Source organism: Anas platyrhynchos, chromosome 7 (assembly GCF_047663525.1).
Source record: "Anas platyrhynchos isolate ZD024472 breed Pekin duck chromosome 7, IASCAAS_PekinDuck_T2T, whole genome shotgun sequence".
In the NCBI taxonomy this organism is placed as follows: Eukaryota; Metazoa; Chordata; class Aves; order Anseriformes; family Anatidae; genus Anas; species Anas platyrhynchos.
In genome coordinates this window covers 31,420,351-31,441,425 of record NC_092593.1, presented here as the reverse complement: position 1 = coordinate 31,441,425, position 21,075 = coordinate 31,420,351, and the positions used below count along the sequence as shown (strand labels likewise).

Genomic DNA, 21,075 nt, shown 5'->3' with positions numbered 1-21,075 from the left:
CGCCCCGTCCCCTCACGGCCGATCCCCGTCATGGCGCCGGCCCCCGCCCCCGCTCCCTCCCCTCCCCGGGCTGCCCCACGTGGTGCTGAGGGGGCCCAAATCCCGGCGGGCGGCCGCTGCTCGCTCCTTTTTCTTCCTCCTCCTCGTCCTCGTCCTCGTCCTCCTCCTCCTCCTCCTCCTCACACCCACCGACGGCGCCATGGCCGCCCGGCAGCAGCTCGGTAACGCGGCGGCGGCCGTGCGGGGTCCCGTGAGGGAACGGGGAGGGGGGAGACCGACCGACAGCTTGCTGTGGAGAAGGAGATCGTTAAACCGACCGTTAACCGGCGGTGACCGTTAAAAACGACCGTTAAAGGGTGGCGACCCTAAGTCACCGTGAGGGGAAAGTGTGTGTGGGGGGTGGCGGCCATGGCGCCGAGCCCCGAAATGGCGTCGGGGTGAGGGCGGGGGGAGCTTCCTCCGGGTGTGTGTGAGTTGCAGATCGATTTCCTCATCGTGCCTTTTTTCTTTTTCTTTTTTTCTTTTCTATTTGGTGTCGCACTTCTACAAACGCCATCCTCGCGCTCGTCCTGCCTTCCAGCTCTGCTCAGCGTCTCGGAGAAGACCGGCCTGGTGGAGTTTGCCAAGAGCCTGAACGCTCTGGGCCTGGGTTTGATCGCCTCAGGAGGAACCGCCAAATCCCTCAGAGATGCTGGCTTGCCTGTCAGGTACGGGCGCTTGCTTGTGCGTCACCACCAGAAATGCTCCTTGTGCCCTGAGGTTGCTTAAATTACCTCCGTTAGTGAGCACAGAACAGTTGGAAACTGGCATGGGATAAAAAAAAGTCTGTAAGTAAGTCTTCCCCGCAAAGCAAAGCAAGCAAACACGTTTCCCCTGAAACAAACAAAACCAAAAGCCCCGAAACAAACTTCAAAATCTTCTTGGCTCCTTGGCTGGCTGGTGACAGAGAGTTGTGCTGTGCAGCTCAGCACTGAGGCCAGTAGAGCTGTCAGGAGCGTTGTACCTTTTTGCCTGTCTTTTGAGCCAGGTTGTCTCCCGTGAGGTAATTAGTGCTCTCGAAATTTGTAATCAGGCCCTAGTACTGCTCTTTACAGCTGGCTGGAAGCTGGTCTTTGCCTGGCCCTGGGATAGGATGAGTGACGTGTGTCAGGGATATATTGAAGCTCAGCAGAGATCATTTGTCACAAATAATTTTACCGGGATGATGGCCTGTTTTTTGAGAAAAAGCCTGGGTCTGGGAAGCAGTATGCACAGGCTCTAGCTGTTTTGGCTCTTGATTTTTGGGAAAGCTTTTTGGGTTCTTCTGTGCTGTGACTCAAAACCAGCTCCAGCCAAAAAAAGAAATAGAAACGTTTACAGTATAGTGATGAAAAAATCTGTCACTTACTTGGCAGGACAGGTGACTGTGGCTCCTTTTTGCCTACACTGAATGCAGTGATAGGCCCCTGGGATGCATAAGCATGAATATATACCACCTCCAGATTTCCCTCTCCTCTGTTATCCAGCACTTGGTTTTGTCTCCAGGTTCCTTACTTGGCTGTGCTGTTGGCAAAGCCTGAAGCAAAAGATGGTCACATTTCCCCTTCCCTCTCCAGTTTATTGTAATTTGTAGTCAGCTGTGGGGATGATACATATTTTCAAAGTGGATGAAAGACAGGCTCTAAAGTAACTTGATTGTTCGGGACATTTAATTAGGGTCTACCCAGATAGGATTATATGAAGCTGTTAGATCTATTAGGGAAACCCAGAATTGCTCTGTCTTAATTTGTTCTTACTTTGATTTTATTTTTTTTTAAGTTCTGCTTGTTACTGCATTATTGTTTTGGTCCCTTCTCTGCCTTTGGATTCTCTGCTGTCCATCAATTCCTTTATTTTATATCTCTTACAGCACTGATGCTCATTGTAACTGTCAAAATCTATTTGGGACAGGAGGACTTTTAAAATTCAACCTGGCTCTAGCACATTGGTCTGATTTTTGATGGTGGAGACATTTCAGGGGATAGTGTTTGCATCCTTCTGCTTCCTGAATAGAGCAGAGATATTCACCTCTGGCTGTCACCTAAAAGGTCGCATCTTTAATGATGCATCTTACCAGCGTTGCCAGTAGATGTAAATTGCCCCTGATGGGAATGAAACATTCAACCTATAGATAAAGTCATTATGGCACTTCAATTAACCTGCTGGTTTCTCATTGAGCAGAGATGTTTCAGACCTGACGGGATTCCCTGAGATGTTAGGAGGACGTGTGAAAACCCTTCATCCTGCAGTCCATGCTGGTATGTTGTTGATAGCGTGCTTTCAATCTGAAAAAGAAATCCCTGGGCAGTGAGGGTGGAAAGAAGGAATTGACGGCTGTCTGTGTATAGGTTGTGTGGAAGAACTGAGAAATGAAAACAGACTTGCTCTAGCAGCAAAAGGAGAGGTATAATGCGCAGGGTGGGAAGAAGCTTGTGATGGCTGAAGGACTTCCTCTGTTGCTCTGCACTTAGAGCTTTTCCTCCCTGGAGCTACCAGTATTTACAGGGCTCTTCTGTAAATGTGTGTGTGTTCTTTGCTTAGCCAATTTCAGGCCTGTGCAGGCAGAGAGCTCCACTGATTTGTAACTTGTGGGTGAATCTGGCACGCAGCATACGGAGCATGACAGCATAATCTTTAGTGGGTGATTTCTGCATGCTGTAACCTTTCTTTGTTCCTCTTCAGCAAGGAAGAGCTGTGAGAGTGATTGGTCAGTCTGATGTCTCATCTGCTGCTTCATCCCCTGTAACTCTCCTTGAGATTTCTTGAATTAAACCTGCTGCCCATCACACATCACACACCTGAGAAGGCTGGAGGCAGTCTCCTCTGAGGACTTCAAACCCCAGGCTGTGCTGTTGCTTACTCCAGGCCAGCCAGTCACCTGCGCATTTCCTTCTGAGCTCCTAGACCCCAGCTTAGCCACCTCTTCTGTTCAGCTAGAGCCCCAGCCTCTCTTGCTTCAGTTGTTTCATGAGCTTTGTGTCTTGCTGGCTGATGAGTGACAGGTGCCTTTTTCCTCTCCATGAACTTCTTGTCAGTTTTAGTGTTTCAAGGTTAGCAAGCGAATGCTTGCAAAGTCTGCCTTTGAGGTTGTCATTCAGCACTTGAAATCCTCTAGGATTCTGCACTGCAGAAAAAATCTGTTAGTAATGAATCTGAGCAGCAAGGGAGTCAGGGAAATGGGAGAGGGTAGAGGAATAGGCACTGAGGACTGTGGAACTAGAATTGCAACGATTATGGTCAAAAGGCTTTGAGGAGAAGCACAGTCTGAAGAAAAGCGCTGAATTAAAAAAACATTTGGTGGTGGTCTAGTTCTTTTTTTTTTTCTTTTTTAATAAGGATGTACTGTTTTTTAACTAGGCATCTTGGCTCGCAATATTCCAGAAGATAATGCTGATATGAACAAACAGGATTTCAGCCTTGTAAGGTAAATACATGTTGGGGGACGTAAGTCATCAGTAATCAAAAATAAACATTGGAGACCTGTCAGCACCGGTGGATGGGAACAGTAGGGATCTGCACACCAGAAAAACTGCAGTCTCCTTGCTTATCCCTGTTGGGAGATACTGGTTTTAAAAACAAAATTTTCTACAGATGTATCTTTATCTCTTGAAATAAGAGAGAACTAAAACAAAAGAGTTATGCCATGGCTTCTGCAGGGATCAAAGGTTTTAATTTTTCCAGGTTATCTGTGAATTTTGACACTTCACATTTAGTCATTGTTGGGCCACGTTACACTTTGTTGCAGAGTTGAATTCAGCTGTTTTGGAGCTGGTGCTGCTCCTTTCAACATGGCTCTGGGTGTTTGATCAGATGGCAATTCCTGATTTTGAAATACTTCCTTAGTAAACATACCCTTTGAGATTTGCATAATGTTTACTGAATTTCAACATGCAAATAAAGAGTAGACATGAAAAGCAGGTCAAGAACGTGCACCATTTGTACAGACAAAACAGATTTAAAAAAAAAAAAAAAAAAAAAAAACTTGCTTGGGTGCCATCATGAGAAGGAAGTGAGCTGCAGCCAGAGATGCAAGTAACACTGTGCATGCACTAACACATACCTAAGGTGTTTTTTTTTTTCTATTTTTGTTAGACTGTATGTACTCAGTATTCTTACACGGGGCAGTTTGGGACTATGTTTAACTAATTAGTTTTGTGAGCAACCAGTTTGGTCAGTGGTGGGTTGCTGATTTAGAAATGAATGGTTGAATTGAACATAATAAATTACAGGTATAACCAAGAGAGGAGGCATAGTCTGGCTATGGTGATGGGACCAGAATCCATCTTAGCTTTTAAAATTGTTTTTAAAAAGCAATGTGCCCAGGATGAGTGGATTTCCAGGCTGAATTTGAAAACCTGGAATTTAAAACCACAGGAGTCCTTGTAGATGGCTCAGCAGCGGTGGCTCTTCATAGTACGCTGCATATTAAAGCAGGCTCGACTGAATTGCAGGGGGAGTAATGTTTTTACATCAGTGCCTTAAAGTGCATTTGCATCCGGAGCAATCATTTGGATTATTTTATGTAAAACAAAAGGAGCTGATCCTCAGCAGGAGGGTCTTTGCATAGTTGCATTAGCGTTACATACCCAAGTCAAGGTAGGAGACCTTGGTATTATCCTGGCTTCCACAGAGAATGCCATTAGCAGTGCTAAAGTCCACAGGTTGCTGAGGCAGGGGAAGTTTAGGCTGGACATCAGGAAGGGGTTCTTCACAGAGAGAGTGGTTCCACACTGGAACAGGCTCCCCAGGGAAGTGGTCACTGCACCGAGCCTGACTGAATTTAAGAAGAGATTGGACTGTGCACTTAGTCACATGGTCTGAACTTGGGTAGACCTGTGCGGTGTCAAGAGTTGGACTTGATGATCCTTAAGGGTCCCTTCCAACTCAGGATATTCTATGATTCTATGATTCTATGGTTTGCAATAGGCCAGGAGCAGGAATGGACAGGGGAGAGAAATAGAAGTGGAAATAGAACTGAGAATAAAAGACGTGGCAGAGATTTAAAGACATGAGGGGGTTCTGAAAACCGTGCTGGAGGCTGATCATGCCCTCCCCTTGAGTTCACTGCACGCTGGAAACAAAGGAACGTTAGAGTTGGATGTGTTTGCCTTACAGCAAGTCACAGCTGACAGTGGGCATGCCTTGGTGTTAGGTGCCTTCATGCATTCACTGTGCTGGGTTAAAAGCCTTGTATGTAAAAATCAAAACAGATCCCTTGTTTGACTACAGTTCTCTGGCAGTGGTAGGATGGGACGAGGCAAGTTATTTGCTGCTTCTAGAGTAAAAATGGTAGAAAAATTACTTGATCAGATCAAGTAAGATGGGATACAGGCTGTGCACTGAATACCTCTAAGGTTTTGTAGGGTGTTTTTTTGTTGTTGCTTGCAGTGGACCTTGCTCTGGGGGCTTGCTTTTTTATAAAAAATTGGTTGCTGCCTGTTTTCAGTAGTGCTGAGAGCCTACCTCAAAATCCTTTGGAATGGCTCCTGTTGTGCACCAAAACAATTAAACTTTTAAATGCATTTAAAGAAACTCTTAACCAACTTCTGTAAATTGTGGCATTGACCACTGTAACATTGTTTAATGCAGAGTCCAGTTAAATTGTGTGTGTAGTTTGACCATTGTAACATCACTTGGGCTGATGCTGGACACCATTGAGTCTTTTAGACAAAGAAGCCTTAGCTAGAGCATTTTATGCTGGTCCCAGATCTGAGAGGCAAGACCATAAACACACTGATAAATACCTTGTGTGCCAAGCCAAGCTTGGCCTTTCTATTTCTTGCTGAGTAACCTTGTTTCTCCCTTTGATTCTTAGAGTTGTGGTGTGTAACCTCTACCCCTTTGTGAAGACTGTGTCTTCTCCAGGTGTAACTGTACCAGAGGCAGTGGAAAAGATTGACATCGGTAAGTTAAAGGCAGAACAGACCCATTCTCCAGGCAGATGTGATGGTTCTGGTGTTTTAAGTGGTGTCTTGTTGATTTGGAGGTCTTACATACCCATAAAGGATCATCAGACATCTGTTTGATGTGGAAATACAGGGACTCAGTTTGCCATTCCTCAGGATTCTGCCTTGCTGAGACAAGATGCTTTTGCTGTGGTCACAGGAACTGAGCTGCTGCGGTGCTGTGGCTGCAGGGAGGAGATGGGAAGCCTGGTCCTATACCCTAAAATGTTTCCCTTGCATGTTCAGGTTTCAGCAGCGGTGGCAGTGGCCTCTGTGTGAGCTGTCCACTTGCCTGGTGTGGGTTACCTGCTCCTAGCAGTGGTTGCCAGGTCATCTCTGAAGGTGCATTTTGGCAGCCACGGGGTTATCAACATCATTTTTTCAAAGCACCACGTCCGTGGTAATTGCCAGATGAAAAATTCACGACAACCAAGCCAGGCTGCAGTGTGTCATGGAAGACGTCATTCAAGAAGGCAGAAGCAGTACGATACTGAAAATTTATCTGTGGCAGGCAGTAGAAGATGACTGTGTGCAGAAATGACCTACTGGCGACTTGCAAACTAATTCCTTTGACAGATAATCTCACCTTGAAATGGGAGAGTCATGAGCGAGCAGCTAACGCTGTAGTAAATCTGCAGCTCTCACTGCAAATGTCCCCCTCTGGGAGGGGGGGAAGAGGGTGGACACAGATTCTGCATGTCTTCTGTGTTGCTTCCCAGTTTCGAGGAACTTGCAGGAAATTAGTTATCTTGGTGGCGTTTTCCCCTTCTCCACTGAAGTCTGCTGAAGAGCTCAAGGGTTAGAAGTAGGAGAACGAATGCAGGGCTGGGTAAACCTCATTGCTTTCAAGTAGAGCCAAAATTTAAATGGCAAGTGGCTGTTTAACAGGCTGGCAAGGCATAGATGGGGAAGTCAGGCACTGCCCAAAGGGAGGAGTCTGATGTGCAAGGGTAGGGCAGGTAGGGCACACTTGCTACTAAAATGTAGAGAGCCAATTAAACCTTTTTTAGAGCCTCTGGCAGTGTAAGAAAAATAAAAACCAGGAGCTCTGGAGGGAAGGTGAACCACTGAAAGTGCCCTAGGTGTTGCTGAAAACTAATTGAGGAAGGAAAGAAGTTGGTCTTCGTTCGTGGGAGGGTGCTTGGGGCCTGAGTTTGGAAGTGTGGATGCCTGTATCCTCAGCGATTCTGCTCTTGCTCGTTATTAACCCCAGAAGGCTTGCCTGTACTTCACTGCAGCAGCTCTGCCTGGCAGCTCGTGAACAGTGCAGGCGCAGTTTTGTGCCATGGGGTTGGATTGGGATTGAATTTTCTTGCAGTAGTTTAGTCCAAACGATGCCCAGCAGAGCTTTCCATTAAATGTTTTATGGAGTAGCGCTCGCTCTGCATGTAGCAGTGCCAGCCTCTGCTTTTCTGTTGCAGCAGCCTAGTATCTTGTCTGATGTAAAGTGTTTTAATCGCTGTGCAGAGTCGGATTTCAGGGGGAAGCATGGCATTTTATCTCACACGGAGGACCTGCGCAGCATTCATTAATATTTGCAGAGAGATTTGAGAAGCTCAGCAGTGTCGAAGCGAATCTTAGAGCCTCCTCCCCAGCTCGGTGTTGCAGAGGATGATGCTCTAGCAGTGTGTGCAGAGCTGTCCTCTTCAGCAAGTGGCCGTGCTGCTGGAAGCATTCTTGCCCCAGGTGTTTGTTAGCACAGCACTCGACCTGTTTTCGCAGCGCTGCTGGTGTCTGCACCTTCAGCACCAGGCAGAATTGCACGGGCTGACTGCCCTGTGCTTTTTCAAGATTCCCTTTTCCCTGCAGCACTGGGGGAGGTGGGCACACGGATCTGACAGAAATATTTGATTGTTTGTGACCCTTCTTGGCCTCGGATGTGGCTCTCGGTTATGCTGTGTCTGGAAGAGAAGCACCTCATACCTCCCCGCCTCTCTTGCAGGAGGAGTTGCGCTGCTACGGGCGGCTGCGAAGAACCATGCTCGTGTCACCGTTGTGTGTGATCCTGCAGACTACTCCTCAGTGGCTAAAGAGATGGCAGCATCACAGGACAGAGACACTTCCATGGAAACCAGGCGTCACCTTGCGCTGAAGGTCGGTCGCCTTTGCTCACAGCGAAGGGCTGGGCCACGCTTGTTTCTCTTCTCCCTTTCTCCAAACACCAACTCCTTTGTAAGCTGATGTCCTGTCAGTTGACAAGCGTCCCCTGTTCTGTCCCCAGGCTTTCACCCACACTGCTCAGTATGACGCAGCCATCTCTGACTACTTCAGGAAGGAGTACAGCAAGGGGGTGTCCCAGCTGCCCCTGAGGTACGGCATGAATCCTCACCAGAGTCCTGCACAGCTCTACACCATGAGGCCAAAGCTCCCCCTGACAGGTGAGGCCCAGGCTGCGCTGGCTCCTGGGGAAAGAGGGTGGCTGGGTATGTCTGCCAGGTGTCTTCAGACCTCAAATATACCACTGGGGGTATCACTGCTCTGGAGAGAAAGTCTGGCTAACTTTGTTCTTGAGATTGTTGGCAAAAACAAGTTCTGCCTCGTGTGAGGGCATTGTCCCGCTGAGCAGGCAGTGACGCATTTTGTGGCAGTATTTCCTTGGACTTCAGCTCTGGCACTTCCTAGGAGGGTTTTTTACTCCTGCGTTGGAAGCTGATCTGCTTTCAGGTCTGCCTTTCAGGCTTGGCAGCAGACCAATGTTGTGTTCACCTGTCCTGGCCTTGTGCTGTTGCTGAAACAACTCCTGTCTCCTGAAATGCTCACAGTCCTGCTATGTCAACACCGGCCGTGCGGTTTTATGTGTGCCAGGGCAAAAGGTTTTGGGAGCAGACTTTCAAAGAACTCTTACTGTCGGCCCTTTCATCAGAAATCATGCCAGATGAAGCATTTTGTTAAAAGCTTGCCCTAAATTTCATGACTATGAATGGCTCCTGTGACAACAGTTAGAGACACAACGTACTTAAGGTTTGGCTACTGCCTGAATATTTTGTTGAATCAGAGACAGTTGCTCGGTGGAATTTCTTTACTAGATTTCAGCTGCCTGGGGTGAGGAAGAGAATTGAATTTGCATCTCCTGAGTCCTCAGCGTACCCATTCCTCAAAAGACACTGAAGCTTTTCAAGGTGCTTAACTAGCTGCTGAGGAGCTAGGGTCATTTAAAAAGAACGATCTTGCAGTAATTTCCATTCTTTGTGGGAAAAGTCTCTTCCGCTTGCTCTGCAGACTCTAGAGAGAGGGTTCTGCCTGCTCTAACGTGTCTGTTTGTGTGCTGTGTTGCAGTGGTGAATGGCTCTCCGGGGTTTATCAACCTGTGTGATGCTCTCAACGCCTGGCAGCTGGTGAAGGAGCTCAAGCAGGCATTGGGCATTCCTGCTGCAGCCTCCTTCAAACACGTCAGTCCCGCAGGTAGGGTGGCTCCTTGTTATACCATGCTTTGCTCCCTGAAAACTGCCAAGACTCTGCATTTTGGCAGTTCGGGGAGGTCCCAGGGGCAGGGAGCAGGGAAGGGCTGTGGTGCGAGTGCCCTGGCTTGTGTTTCCCACTAGGTGCTGCTGTTGGAATACCTCTCAGCGACGAGGAGGCCCAAGTCTGCATGGTGCACGACTTGCACAAGACCTTAACGCCCCTCGCGTCTGCCTACGCGCGAAGCAGAGGTGAGAGGCCCAGCGACAAACTTAACTGCTCCAAAGAGCTCAGCTTAAAGCACAGCCCTCAACAGCCCCTTTTGCACTCGGCAGGCTCTTCCCTTTGTAGTGCACTCCTCCTCCTCAGGCTTTGCTCCATCAGGATCCGACTAAACGAGCTGCCCACATAGCAAAAATGGCTCTGCAAGTGAGCAGGACTTGTAAATTATTCCTAAGAGGCTAAAAGCACTTTGGATTCTGTTCTTTAATCTAAATGGAAGACCTATAAAGATTTTTTTAAATTAAAACATATACATATGCAGGTGTACATACACAGACATCACTCTGGGGTTTTGGCTGAAGGATCTGGATAACCAGGTAGCTGTGCTGGGAGCACGCTCAGCCTTCTGCTGCAGGTGGGGTGCTTGGGAACACCTCATTGGGCAGGAATATTTCTGCCCTGTACTTGGTGGGTGGTTTTCAGTGCTTTTGAAGCTCAGAGTTTGCAAAAAAGAAAACTATAGCAGCAAATAAAAATTCCTTCCTCAGCTTAGCTGAGGTTCTTTGTTAATTCTGTCATTGTCCATGGCATTCCTGGAGAAACTGGACAGATTTTGGAAAACAAAGCACACTACCTGTTAAAGGACACAATGGCATGGGTTCATTTTTCAGTACTCTGGGGACCACCTTTGATCATTGCCCACAGAAAGCCATTGAGGGATTGGTAGAAGAGCAAACCTTGAGAATGGCAGTGACAGCAGAACGACCTTGCTGCACAGTAGAGCATCCATGATGGGTGCTGAGTGCTGCCTCATTAAATACAGAGAATACTGAACAAAAAAAGTGCTCTTAGCTGCATTGCCGGGTCTGGTTTCTTGTGGGAAAAACCTGATGGGAGCATGGGCATCTAAAAGCTTGCTTCTTTTTCCAGCTGTCTCTCATCTAAAATCTTTCTGTATGAACCTTGCCTCTCCCTGTCCTCTTGCCATCGTGGCTGCAGCAGAGCTGCTAACAGTAATGGAGATTGTAATTACTGAGTTAGAGCTTTTACAAACGCAGTGAAGGAAGAAAGAATATCTGAGCTATGCAAATCTTTAAAGGTGCATGGGATTGAGGTAGGATTTTTCATTCTTGTTGCTCTTATGGCCTATTTTTTTTACGGTGGAATTAAATTACTAGTTCTCATGGAAATTGGCTGGGTTGTGGGAGCAAAGACTTCTGTGTTATGTTGTAGCTGGATAAGTTACTAGAAGATGTGATTTTGCAGGTGCTGATCGGATGTCTTCTTTTGGTGACTTCATTGCCTTGTCTGATGTCTGCGATGTGCCTACTGCTAAGATTATTTCCAGAGAGGTTAGTTAACAAGCAGCAAATCTTCGAGGTAGAAGGGAGAATTGCAATAGACGGAGCCACTGGTTTGTAGCAGCCCTTCTGTTTGAATTTGACCTGTTTACTTAAGACTATTTATTGATCCATTTGTGTAATTCAGTGTGTGGGGTGCGGAATTTACACCTCTCTCGTGATGCTCTTTTCCTTCTGCCTGTCTGCATGGCAGAGCTTGTGAGATGCTGATGCTTGAAATGATGCTGTCCAAGAGGTGATTGCAAACCTCCATATCCCAGTAAAGCTCTGGAAAGGAGCCCTGATTGTGCTCTCAAGAGGATCTGTTTTAAGGCTGTAGTTGGAAGAGCAGGGGACTGGAGCCTCTTGCCCCAGGCAGGAATGTGGATGTCGATTGCTGTCTGCCAGTTGGTACAAGTTACCTGTTGGCTCAGCCGCTTCCCAGGCTGCACTTTAAACTTTGCTGGGTTCATCTTTAACTCCACAGCTAACTGCATTGCACAAGTGGAAAAGCAGAGTTAAACAACTGGGAGTTAATGCTTTACCAGGCACGTTCACCCTGTGCCATGCTGCTTATGGTTTTGTTGGAGGGGAAAGCACAACACGAAAAGCTGTCTTGTATACCGGAGACTTCTTCTCAGGAAAAAAATGAAAGGTCACATTTGACTTTGTAGTGGACCAAATGTTGCCCTCACAAACCTGTTAAGAAACAAAGCAAAAAGAAAAAAAAGGTTGGGTGATGAGAATGTGAAAGAAGTATACAACTTCATGGTACAGGCAGACCCTGACAGGTCAGCCTTTGTCCTTTTGGTTATGACAGGAAGAGTTTTTGATGTTAGCTCCTCTCCTTTTCACATGGACACTGAGATCTGTGTGTTGCAGGTATCTGATGGTGTGGTAGCTCCTGGATATGAGGAAGAAGCCCTCAAAATCCTTGCCAAAAAGAAGAACGGTGGTTACTGCGTCCTCCAGGTTTGTATTCCTGCTACACTGTAACTCTCTGATGCTCTTCCCATGTCTGCTTTTCACAGATGTTAGTGTCCAGATCGCTTTGGGGTATCTGGACTAGGGAATCCAGGCTCCCCACAGCATAACGAAATGCTGTTCCCTGGTTTGGGGGGGATTCCTGTGTGAGCTGGGATTCCTTCAAAACTATCCATGTCTGATGACTGGATTGATGGATTAATGATGCTATCAGAACAGCTCCTGTTTCTGCCTGAATCTGAGAGACAAATAAGCACAGAACTCTACTAGAACGTCACAGAAAGAACAGCCAAGGGTTAGCTGACGTTGCAATTGTAGTGCTACTACCAAGGGAGCTGTAGAAGGTGGCTCAGGAGCTTGAGGCAAGCAGGAATGAAATAGCAGACAATCTTGGCAGGCGATTACCTCCTGAATTGAATTAGCTTTGTAAGGATGAGGTCGGATTGGTCAAGACTGTAGCTTTAGGGCCTGTCTGAACAGGGATGCTAAGCAAAGTTGATCTGGACAAACTTAAATGGTTAGGGAAACCATATAAAGTGTGTGCACGCTTGTATTTAAAGCCAGGAGCCTTAATCTGGTTTACTTCATGCCTCAATTACCTGAAGAAGGGATACCAAAGTTAAATAAGCCTTAACAAAGTTTAACAGTTGCATTTAACTTGGCCCCTTACACCTGTACAGCTTAATTGTGCTGCATGCTTGCATAGATGAGCCCCAGGAGAGTGAATCTCTGGAAATAATCACATTCACTGTTTTCTTTAACGTCAAAGTGGCTTGGAAATTGTGCCTTAAGGCAAATATGAAACCACTTAACAATATTTGTAACATTCCTGCGGAGGACTACAAGACTATTTGTGCAGAAGTTCTTACCTTTCTGTAAAAGACTGGAAGGCTGTAGAATTTTGTGGCTTGCACCATGGACGTGTCTATATGAACATCTGAACTGTACTACCCGTCTCCACCCTGTAAATGTTACTTCCTGCTGTCCAGACCTTGGTGCTCCAGTTAATGTGAGGTACTTCTAATGATCTGGCATTGCTTTCCCTAAACAGTTCGCTTCTTTTGCGTTCTTTAGAGAGTGTGCTTTAACCGAGGCTGTTGCTTCATGTTGGCTTTGAGCTCCAAGAGTTTTAACCGGCCTGTCTGTTGGCTTTTAGATGGATCCAGCGTATGAGCCCGATGACACCGAGATTCGGACCCTCTTTGGACTGCATCTCATGCAGAAGAGGAACAACGCAGTCATTGACCGGTCACTGTTCAAGAACATCGTTACGAAGAATAAAAACGTGAGTGTCAGAAGATAAATGAGCTTAAAGACTGGTAGAATAAGCTGGTATGCTTTCTTCAAGGAAGGCAGCGCTGTTGTATTTTGAGAGCTTTTAATATATTTTAATGAGGTTTAATTGGCTTTCACCAAAATAATGCAGCAAGCTTTTTGGCCAGCAGTGCTTGGGCAAATCAGGGTAGTTAGGTTTTGTTTTGATTTCTTGCATAAATAAGTGGAGCTGGACCTTGCCCTTTATCTCTGACTAACAAAATGTTTATTTCTTATTTACAAGAAGCCGTGTTATTTAATTTCTTATGATGAGACAGCCATATGCTCAGGATCCATCGTGATCTCATTCTGACTCACTGTTCAGTTCTCCCGCTTGTGTACAATGCATAAACTCTGGCCTTTCTGGTGTTGCTCATCACTTAGGGTTGACATCATCAGAAAACTGTCAGTTATTTCTGTGTCTCCGGTCTTGTTCTCATTAAAAAACAGATGTTAATGAGTACGTGGTTAGTCATGGGCTCAGGAGCAAGCTCAGACCTTGAGGTAATAAAAAACATATTAATAAATTAGCCATGGAGTGTATTAAAAACATGAGGATATTGTGAGCTATTATTATTATTGTGGTCCTGTGCATACTTGAGTGTGTGCTTAGCTTTTTGCCTGTGAGCACTTCTGAAAACAGGATTAGGGCCAGTGACAGAGCCATCTGGACCTGGTAGGACTGAGTCTTATCCCTACCAACTACGAGGTTGGCTGCCAGACCAACTGGTAACAGTTTTGTTGGTAACTGAACAAAACAGAATATTTTTAGCTATCTTGTTTTCCTCGCGGTGACACGGTCCTTGTGGTGCTTTTGGAGGCTTGCAGACCACCAGCCAGTTGGCTGGCCATGCTCATTAGGATGGGCTGTTGACAGTGGCGTTTCATTTCAGCTGCCCGAGTCTGCCGTCCGAGACCTGATTGTTGCCAGCATCGCTGTCAAATACACCCAGTCCAACTCGGTGTGCTACGCCAAGGATGGGCAGGTAACCAAACCGGAGGGCCCTGGGGAGCGTGCTTTCACAGCCAGGCTGCTCACTGCTCGCTTTCCTCAGGCACGAGCCTTAAAATCACTTAGTGCAGGAAGCTGCTCAACAGGTACAGATGAACGGCCCCACACAGTGCCATGCAGAACAGGAGCTAAACGTGTGCTTCTCTCAAAGCTGCCTCAAAACCCAAACTCAACATATTTCTCCTGGGGTAATGACAGGGCTGGCTTTTTCAACGACAGGGTTGGAAAAGCTCTAACGTGCTTCTGCAAGTTAGGCCTCGAGTCACTTCTTTGTAACTGTTCTGCCTTTTTATTTTTTATTTTTTTACCATTTTTTGAGAGCATGTGCATATGCTGTGGTCTGTACAGAGCCTTAGGAAATGACAGTAGTTATTCACAGCTAGGTTCAGACTGTCCACATGGTTCTTAGCTTTATTTTATTTTATGTTTTATATAAGAGAGATGAGATGTGGTTTCTTTTTTCCCCTTTGGGGCACTAGAAAACTTCCTTGCTTCCTGATGTTTAAATGCTTCTGAAGGATGTTGGAATTTACAGGGCTATTATCAACTGCGTAGGTGAGACAGGAATTGTGAATTATGAAATCTTTCCAAGCTCTTACTAGGTGTTCAATTTAAATCAGTTATGCGAAAGTTGTTGTAAATGTGTTGCAAATAATACATTTTTTGCCCAGAGGCTCATTCTTGTAATGCTGTTGTTTAGGTGGCTCTGTGTTCTCCATGGCAACTTTGCCATAACTAGGGTTATTTAAAAATAAGAAATAAAACATAAAAATCAGAAAGAATGCTTTTGGTCTTGATCATCGTAATTCAGCAGGATGGATCAAACAGTGTACACTTTAGGTGCAGACTGAATGAACTGCAGCACTGTTCTTTTTGCAGTGCTACATGTCTACGTGTGTCAGATTGTTATTACAGCCTGAAAACATTGCAGCGCTGCCTCACAGTATTTTCTAGGGTCATGTGCTGTGTGGTTCTTGAAAACACGTCTCTGGAGATGCAGCATTTTTCTTTTCTTTTTCCTCATTTTTTTTTCTTCTTGCATTTAAATGGCTCTCTGTTCTCAAGAGCACTAATTCTTGTAGCCCCAGAACAAAGGTGGCACTATCTTTGCTCCTTTTCCCTTAGTCCAACAGCAATTTCCTCAGTGCTTTTGTAAGCCTGGGCTTACCGTGGCGCTGCAGCTGTTTCTGAAACGTGTGTGGTAATGCACGCACCAGATGGAAGCAGGAAGGCACGACGGAGGACTGAAAGCACTGTGGGCAGAGAGCGATTTAACTAGCCTGGCTTCAGGGGTGTTTTGTGTATTTGCAGGGATATATTTTAATTACATACTAACGTGTGTTGTCTTGGTTTGCTGTATATGTGACAAGAAAGGCGAAGATCAGAGGTCTGTACGCTGCACTGAGAAATGAATGCCTTGTTTTTAACAGCAGAGATCAGCCGTTCAATTGCTTAGTCACAAAGGTGGGAAATTGGTGCTGGGGGCCTCAAATCAAAGCTTGACGTCTTCCTAAAGAGACTCCTTGCAGTCCAAATGCAGAGATAGCAGAGCGGCATGCTACAGGCAGTGTTGGAGAAGCTTAGATGGCAGCTCTCCTAGTTTGAAAACGTCTAAAAAGTCTCTTGGGACTGCTAAGTAGTGAGACCATTGTTCCCAAGGTACAGATGGGGCAGGAAAAAAGGCTCTCTGAAAATTTCCTTTGGGTGGTGCTGTGCAGAACTCACTGCTGGTCACATCACCCACCGACGCTTGTTGTCAGATGAGTACAGGAGCGTCTGGGTGCAAATCAAGCACCAGGGACAAAGCGATTTCCAGATTGTTAGGGTTGAAGTGCATGTCCATGATCTGACTTGTTTAGGTTACGTGAGCCAAGCTTGGGAAATCCAGAATTCTTCCAGTTCCACTGCTTTTGTTTCTGCAGGGGTTATTTCAGCCTCACATCATTGCTGCTGCATTCCAGAACTCGTGTATCAGATAACCAGAAGGTTTTTTTTGACAGCTTGGCTTCATCGGCTGCTCCAGCTGGGGCTGGTGCTCTGTGCTAATAAGTCCTAGGAAAGGATGGAGTGGGAGGAAGCATTTATGGACTTGAGTGTCACTTAATTTGCAGGAAGCCAGCTGCCACTAATTGCAATAAACACTCTCACTCATTTTGTCTGACTTTCAGCCCAGTGAAGCCAAAGTCTGTAACGTGTTGATTTACACTGTGTTCAATGCTACCATCGTGTTTAAACGTAGCGATTTAAAAACATTCTTTTCTGGTTCTCAGTAGGATAAAACAGAATTGGTGGTTTACCTGTTTTCCACCAATGCCACAGACATTTGTCAGTTACTGCCATGCTTGTTTGTCTTCCCAATTGTGAAGTCCTTTATTTGGTTTTATAATTCCAAATGCGTTCAGGATTTCAGTTTTCACTCATTACTCAGGGTAAATCTGACTAAATCCAGGCTAATCTACCTCATTTTGCAAGGACTCTTTGGACATCATCCACTCCACACTTCTGTATGCTATTCCAGCCGTGGGACACGTTTGGCTTTCCTTTGAGCCAAAGTGTTCTGGTCAAGCAGTTCTCAGTTCTCACCCAAGTTTCTTCTGTTATTTTTTCTGCCCGCTCTTTGTTGCTGTCTCCTTTCCCTTGAGCCCAAGCAGGCCCTGCAGAAGCACTTTCTTTCCCCAGTAGATTAAACTCTGACAGAAACCTAATTAACTTTTCTGTCTAAAAGAGGCAGGAAACAGAAGGGGGTGGGCAGGCTTTGGGGAGGATTTTGAAGTTTAAGATTTCATGTGGAAGCAAGCTGCCGGTTGAAGAAGGAAGAGATGAGGTATAGGAAGAAGGAACAGACGGAAAGAAGTGAAGTGAAGAAGGGAGAATAGGTACATTGAGACAGACCTGTGTGTGGAGAGATCCGGGTACCAGGCTGTAGGGTGTATTAAGCAGAAACTCAACCTCTTGATTTCTCCTCCTGAGGCAAGAAATTCCAGTCTAGACTGAAGAAATCTTCCCTAGCAGTGTTGCGTCAAAACATCCTTTTGGACAAAAAAAGGATTGAGCTTTCCCTGACTCAACATTTTCCCATGAAGTGCATTTTATTACCATGTTCCTCCCGGGCTGGAACAGTAAACTGGAGAACAATGTGAGCTCATCAGGAGGAGGCATAAAGCAGAGGCCTTTCACATTCTTTTGCCTTTTATGCCATTATAACAACAGTTCTGTGCCTTGCAGATAGGCACCCCCAAATCCAAGTCTGAAGGTGTGTTTCTGGGATATCCGGGTGTGTTTCTGGGGGAAAGTTGCCCCTAAACCACGAGAAGCATAGAATCTATTTAATATTTACAGTAATAGTGATAGCCCTATGGGTTTATTAAGTGCCGATGGCTGCTGGGTTGGAGCTGAGCAGATGATATTAGATAGCAGCCCTTGCTCCTTGGGGGAACGGTACCCAGCAGCATGTTTTATGGTTCTGGTAAGAGGTGAAGTCACCGTGTCTTGATGAATGAGAAGACAAATGATTCATTCCTTTGAGGGCAGCCTTTGACTTATAGCTTTACCATCTGCTGCAGGCCGAGCTGGAAACTCTGAGGCACTGGCCAGAACTGCTGGCTTCAGCACGGTGTCCCTGGAGCGATCCCCCCCGCGAACGGTCTGGTGAACAGTTCAGCTGTGGCTTCACAGCAGGAGGAAATTGTGGAAGGGAGTCTTGTTGTCTGACGGATCTGTGGTTCGAAATAGCAGGAGCTCTCTTTGGGAAGCAGGACCTGGAGATCTGAAAGCCGTGGAGGGAAGTTCCCAGCCTGAGTTTGACAACTGTGGTTAGATTGAGCATCTAGCATCTGTTTGTCTGGCACACGCTCGTGGCAGAGGCACAGCTGAGGAACTGCAGACAGCCTGGGGCTCAAGGGACCCCAGCTCAGTCCCTTGCACTTGCAAGCTGTGACTGCAGGCAGAGCAAAACAACTTGAACAGCAAATCCCTACGCCCTGAGGGCGCTGTGAGGGCGAGTACAGAGTTGGCAGGGACCTGAGGTGCTCCGAGCACTTAGCGCAGGCTGCCCTGCCTGGCACTGCTCTAGCAGTGGACCTGAGGTGAGCGCTCTTGTCACTGCAGGCAGAGGGACTTGTAGGGCCTCAGGCACTGCAGCGTGGCTTGCTGTGGCCATTCCCATGCAGCAGTAGTCAGCAGTGGTGCTTATGCACTGGTATCTTGTTTTGTCTTGGCTGAAAGGGAGCTGAGAGCTTGCCATGAGCCCACAGCACTGCCTGGTTTGGCTCCAGTCTTGAACGTAATGAGGTGTGAAAGCAAGAAGTGGTGGCCCCGACAGTGCTGAGTTTCCCTGGTCCCGGAGGGGATGGTGAAGCAGCGTCTGGTATCCAAGATGTCCCTCGCCACGCGTACCTTTCAGTAGTGGCAGCACTTAGGGGTTGTCTGTGCCTCCAGCGCAAGTTTGTTTGTGTTAGCTAGGATGCAGGACTTGTTTGCGTTGTGCATTGGGCTGTGACACGAGGCTTGTGGGGTTACCTGACCACCAGCCTCCCAGGAGCCTCTGCATATTTTAATCTATGGTCCCTGTGAAGAACTTGCCAGAAGTTAAATGTGTCTGAGGAGAACCGGGCTCCAAAGTGGTCTGAAAAAAGTGAATGAAAACTGAGCAAATAACATACTGCCACTGGAGCTTCCTTGAAGGAAAAGTCACCTCTTGGATCTTGGTCCCAGAACTACTAGGTCTGCCTTACATCAGGCACAATTGCTATTAAACAAGGTTTGCAGGCAGCTATTTTTAAAACCCCAGCCGTTCTGGCAGCTGCTAGAGTAGGAAATGTGCTAGGGGCTGCAGGGCCTTGATAATTACGTGATGCGATGGTCCTACTGGGCAGCCTTCCTGGTTGAGCAGTGGATTTACTTTCTTGCTGGCTTGACAGACAAAGTGCCCTGTAATCCTCTGCATATCGCAGCTGGTCTGTGATTGTCCTGCAGGGAAAGATAAATAATGGTGTTTGGGTGTCCCAGGCTCAGCCTTTAACCTCCCTGCAAAGCATCAAGGACAGGTAGGCAGCCGGCCATCTCCTCACAGATTCACATGTTCCTACAGCAGTGGGATTTTGCTTTTGGTTAAGGCAAAGCCGTGACTACCCCACCCTCCTGTGGCCAAACAGTTGGGCTCTGCTGGCCGAGGCTGTATTGAGGTAGATGAAGGAATGCGGTGGCTGCAGAGTGACCATCAGCTCAGCAGGGCCTGGATGTTACTGGTGCAGGAAGCAGTCCTGTAACCTGGCCACAGGGACAGGGGATTTCAGTTTTCCTTGCTAATTACCTGCACTCTTTCCCCGATTCAGTAAGGAGCAGCTACTTTGTGGGAGGTCTTCCCTAGTCCCTTGGCTGTGGTTAGGATCCCCGTGAAGCAGGGCGTGATCCCGCTTTGTGCACCCGCTGCAGGTCATAGGCATCGGGGCCGGCCAGCAGTCCCGCATCCACTGCACGCGCCTGGCTGGCGACAAGGCCAACAACTGGTGGCTGCGGCACCACCCGCGCGTGCTCTCCATGAAGTTCAAGGTGGGCGTGAAGAGAGCAGAGATCTCCAACGCCATCGACCAGTACGTCACCGGGACCATCGGTGAGGTGAGTGCCGAGAGGCTTCCCCAAAGGCTTCAGCTTCTGCCCCACAGCTGGAACCGCTACTGCCGGGGTGGTCAATTCCCCACGGCCACGTCATGGCCGGGGCAGAGTGCCCTGGTTTGCCCTGCTGACGCTGCACCCACTGCCCCAGGTCCTGGGGTGCGCAGGGGAAGGAAGGGAGTTCAAAGGATGCAGAACAAACTGGCAGTGGTTATGTGTTCCCACCATCACTCAGGACCTTAAAATTCCCAGAAGGAAGCTGCCAGCAGCAGAGCTGGGTGTCGGTGGGGTGCCATCTCTTGTCCCTGCGTGCTCCTAGCGGAGCAGTGCCCGGAGGTTGTGCTTGGGGCTGAGCTGGCACTCCCGATCTTTCAGGATGAAGACCTGGCGAAGTGGCAGGCCATGTTTGACGAGGTGCCCGCACAGTTAACCGAAGCGGAGAAGAAGCAGTGGATCGCCAAGCTGAGCGCTGTCTCCCTCAGCTCCGACGCGTTCTTCCCTTTTAGGGATAATGTGGACAGAGCTAAACGGGTAAGATCACGGCCGGGGTGTCAGGGGGACTGCACAGAGCGGGCTGGCTGTTCGGGTTCTGGGCAGGGTGTTCTTGGGGTCACTGGTCTCACCTGAACGGTAATCACCCAGCCATTGCTTAGGTTGTCGATTTAGGATGAAAAGAGTATTAACATTGTAAAAAAAAAAATAATAATAATAAAATAAATAAATAAAATAAAAAAATGAGGAGCTCCCCTTTGGCGTGCTTTGGGAGTGGAGGCCGTTGTTTGTTCAGCCATAGCGGAGTAGGATGTTAATGAAGGGCCGGGGCTGCCAGCTCCTTTTCAGCGGGATCTTGTTTTTTTGTCCTCTAATCCTTCTCTCTCTCTCTTTGTTCAGAGCGGGGTACAGTTCATCGCCGCCCCATCCGGCTCCGCTGCTGACGAGGTTGTGATCGAGGCGTGCAATGAGCTGGGAATAACCCTGATTCACACCAATCTTCGGCTCTTCCATCACTAAATTTACCGGGGGCCCCTCTTTGGTCACAGTCTCACCAGCAGCAGTAACTGGAATACCAGCAGCTTAACCGGGAGGCACGAGCCATCTACGCATAGCAAGTATTTGTAGGATCTGCAAACAAGACTTCTCCTCGTCTTAACAGGGAGTGAAGGTGCAAGCAGTTGGCCTCTAATGTAGAAAATAAGCCTTTTACAAATAAACGCACGGTTCTTAGCCA

General features: G+C 47.3%; 1 protein-coding gene across 1 annotated transcript; it reads left to right on the top strand.

The window, feature by feature from the left end:
- Nucleotides 1-60: 60 nt before the first annotated feature.
- Nucleotides 61-21,075, top strand: ATIC (5-aminoimidazole-4-carboxamide ribonucleotide formyltransferase/IMP cyclohydrolase). Its single transcript, XM_038182481.2, has 16 exons — nt 61-221; nt 581-707; nt 2,200-2,276; nt 3,376-3,442; nt 5,834-5,922; nt 7,906-8,057; nt 8,185-8,341; nt 9,240-9,365; nt 9,506-9,613; nt 10,851-10,936; nt 11,807-11,896; nt 13,065-13,193; nt 14,116-14,208; nt 19,668-19,850; nt 20,223-20,378; nt 20,739-21,075. The coding sequence occupies exons 1-16, from the start codon at nt 200-202 to the stop codon at nt 20,856-20,858; spliced, it is 1,782 nt and encodes a 593-aa protein (XP_038038409.2). The 5' UTR covers nt 61-199; the 3' UTR covers nt 20,859-21,075.

Bases quoted from the DNA above. Each gene is read 5' to 3' on its own strand.
- ATIC (XM_038182481.2), top strand. From the start codon at position 200: ATGGCCGCCCGGCAGCAGCTCG. The intron at 13,194-14,115 runs GTGAGTGTCAGA...GTTTCATTTCAG, and splicing joins TCGTTACGAAGAATAAAAAC to CTGCCCGAGTCTGCCGTCCG. The intron at 14,209-19,667 runs GTAACCAAACCG...CACCCGCTGCAG, and splicing joins GCTACGCCAAGGATGGGCAG to GTCATAGGCATCGGGGCCGG.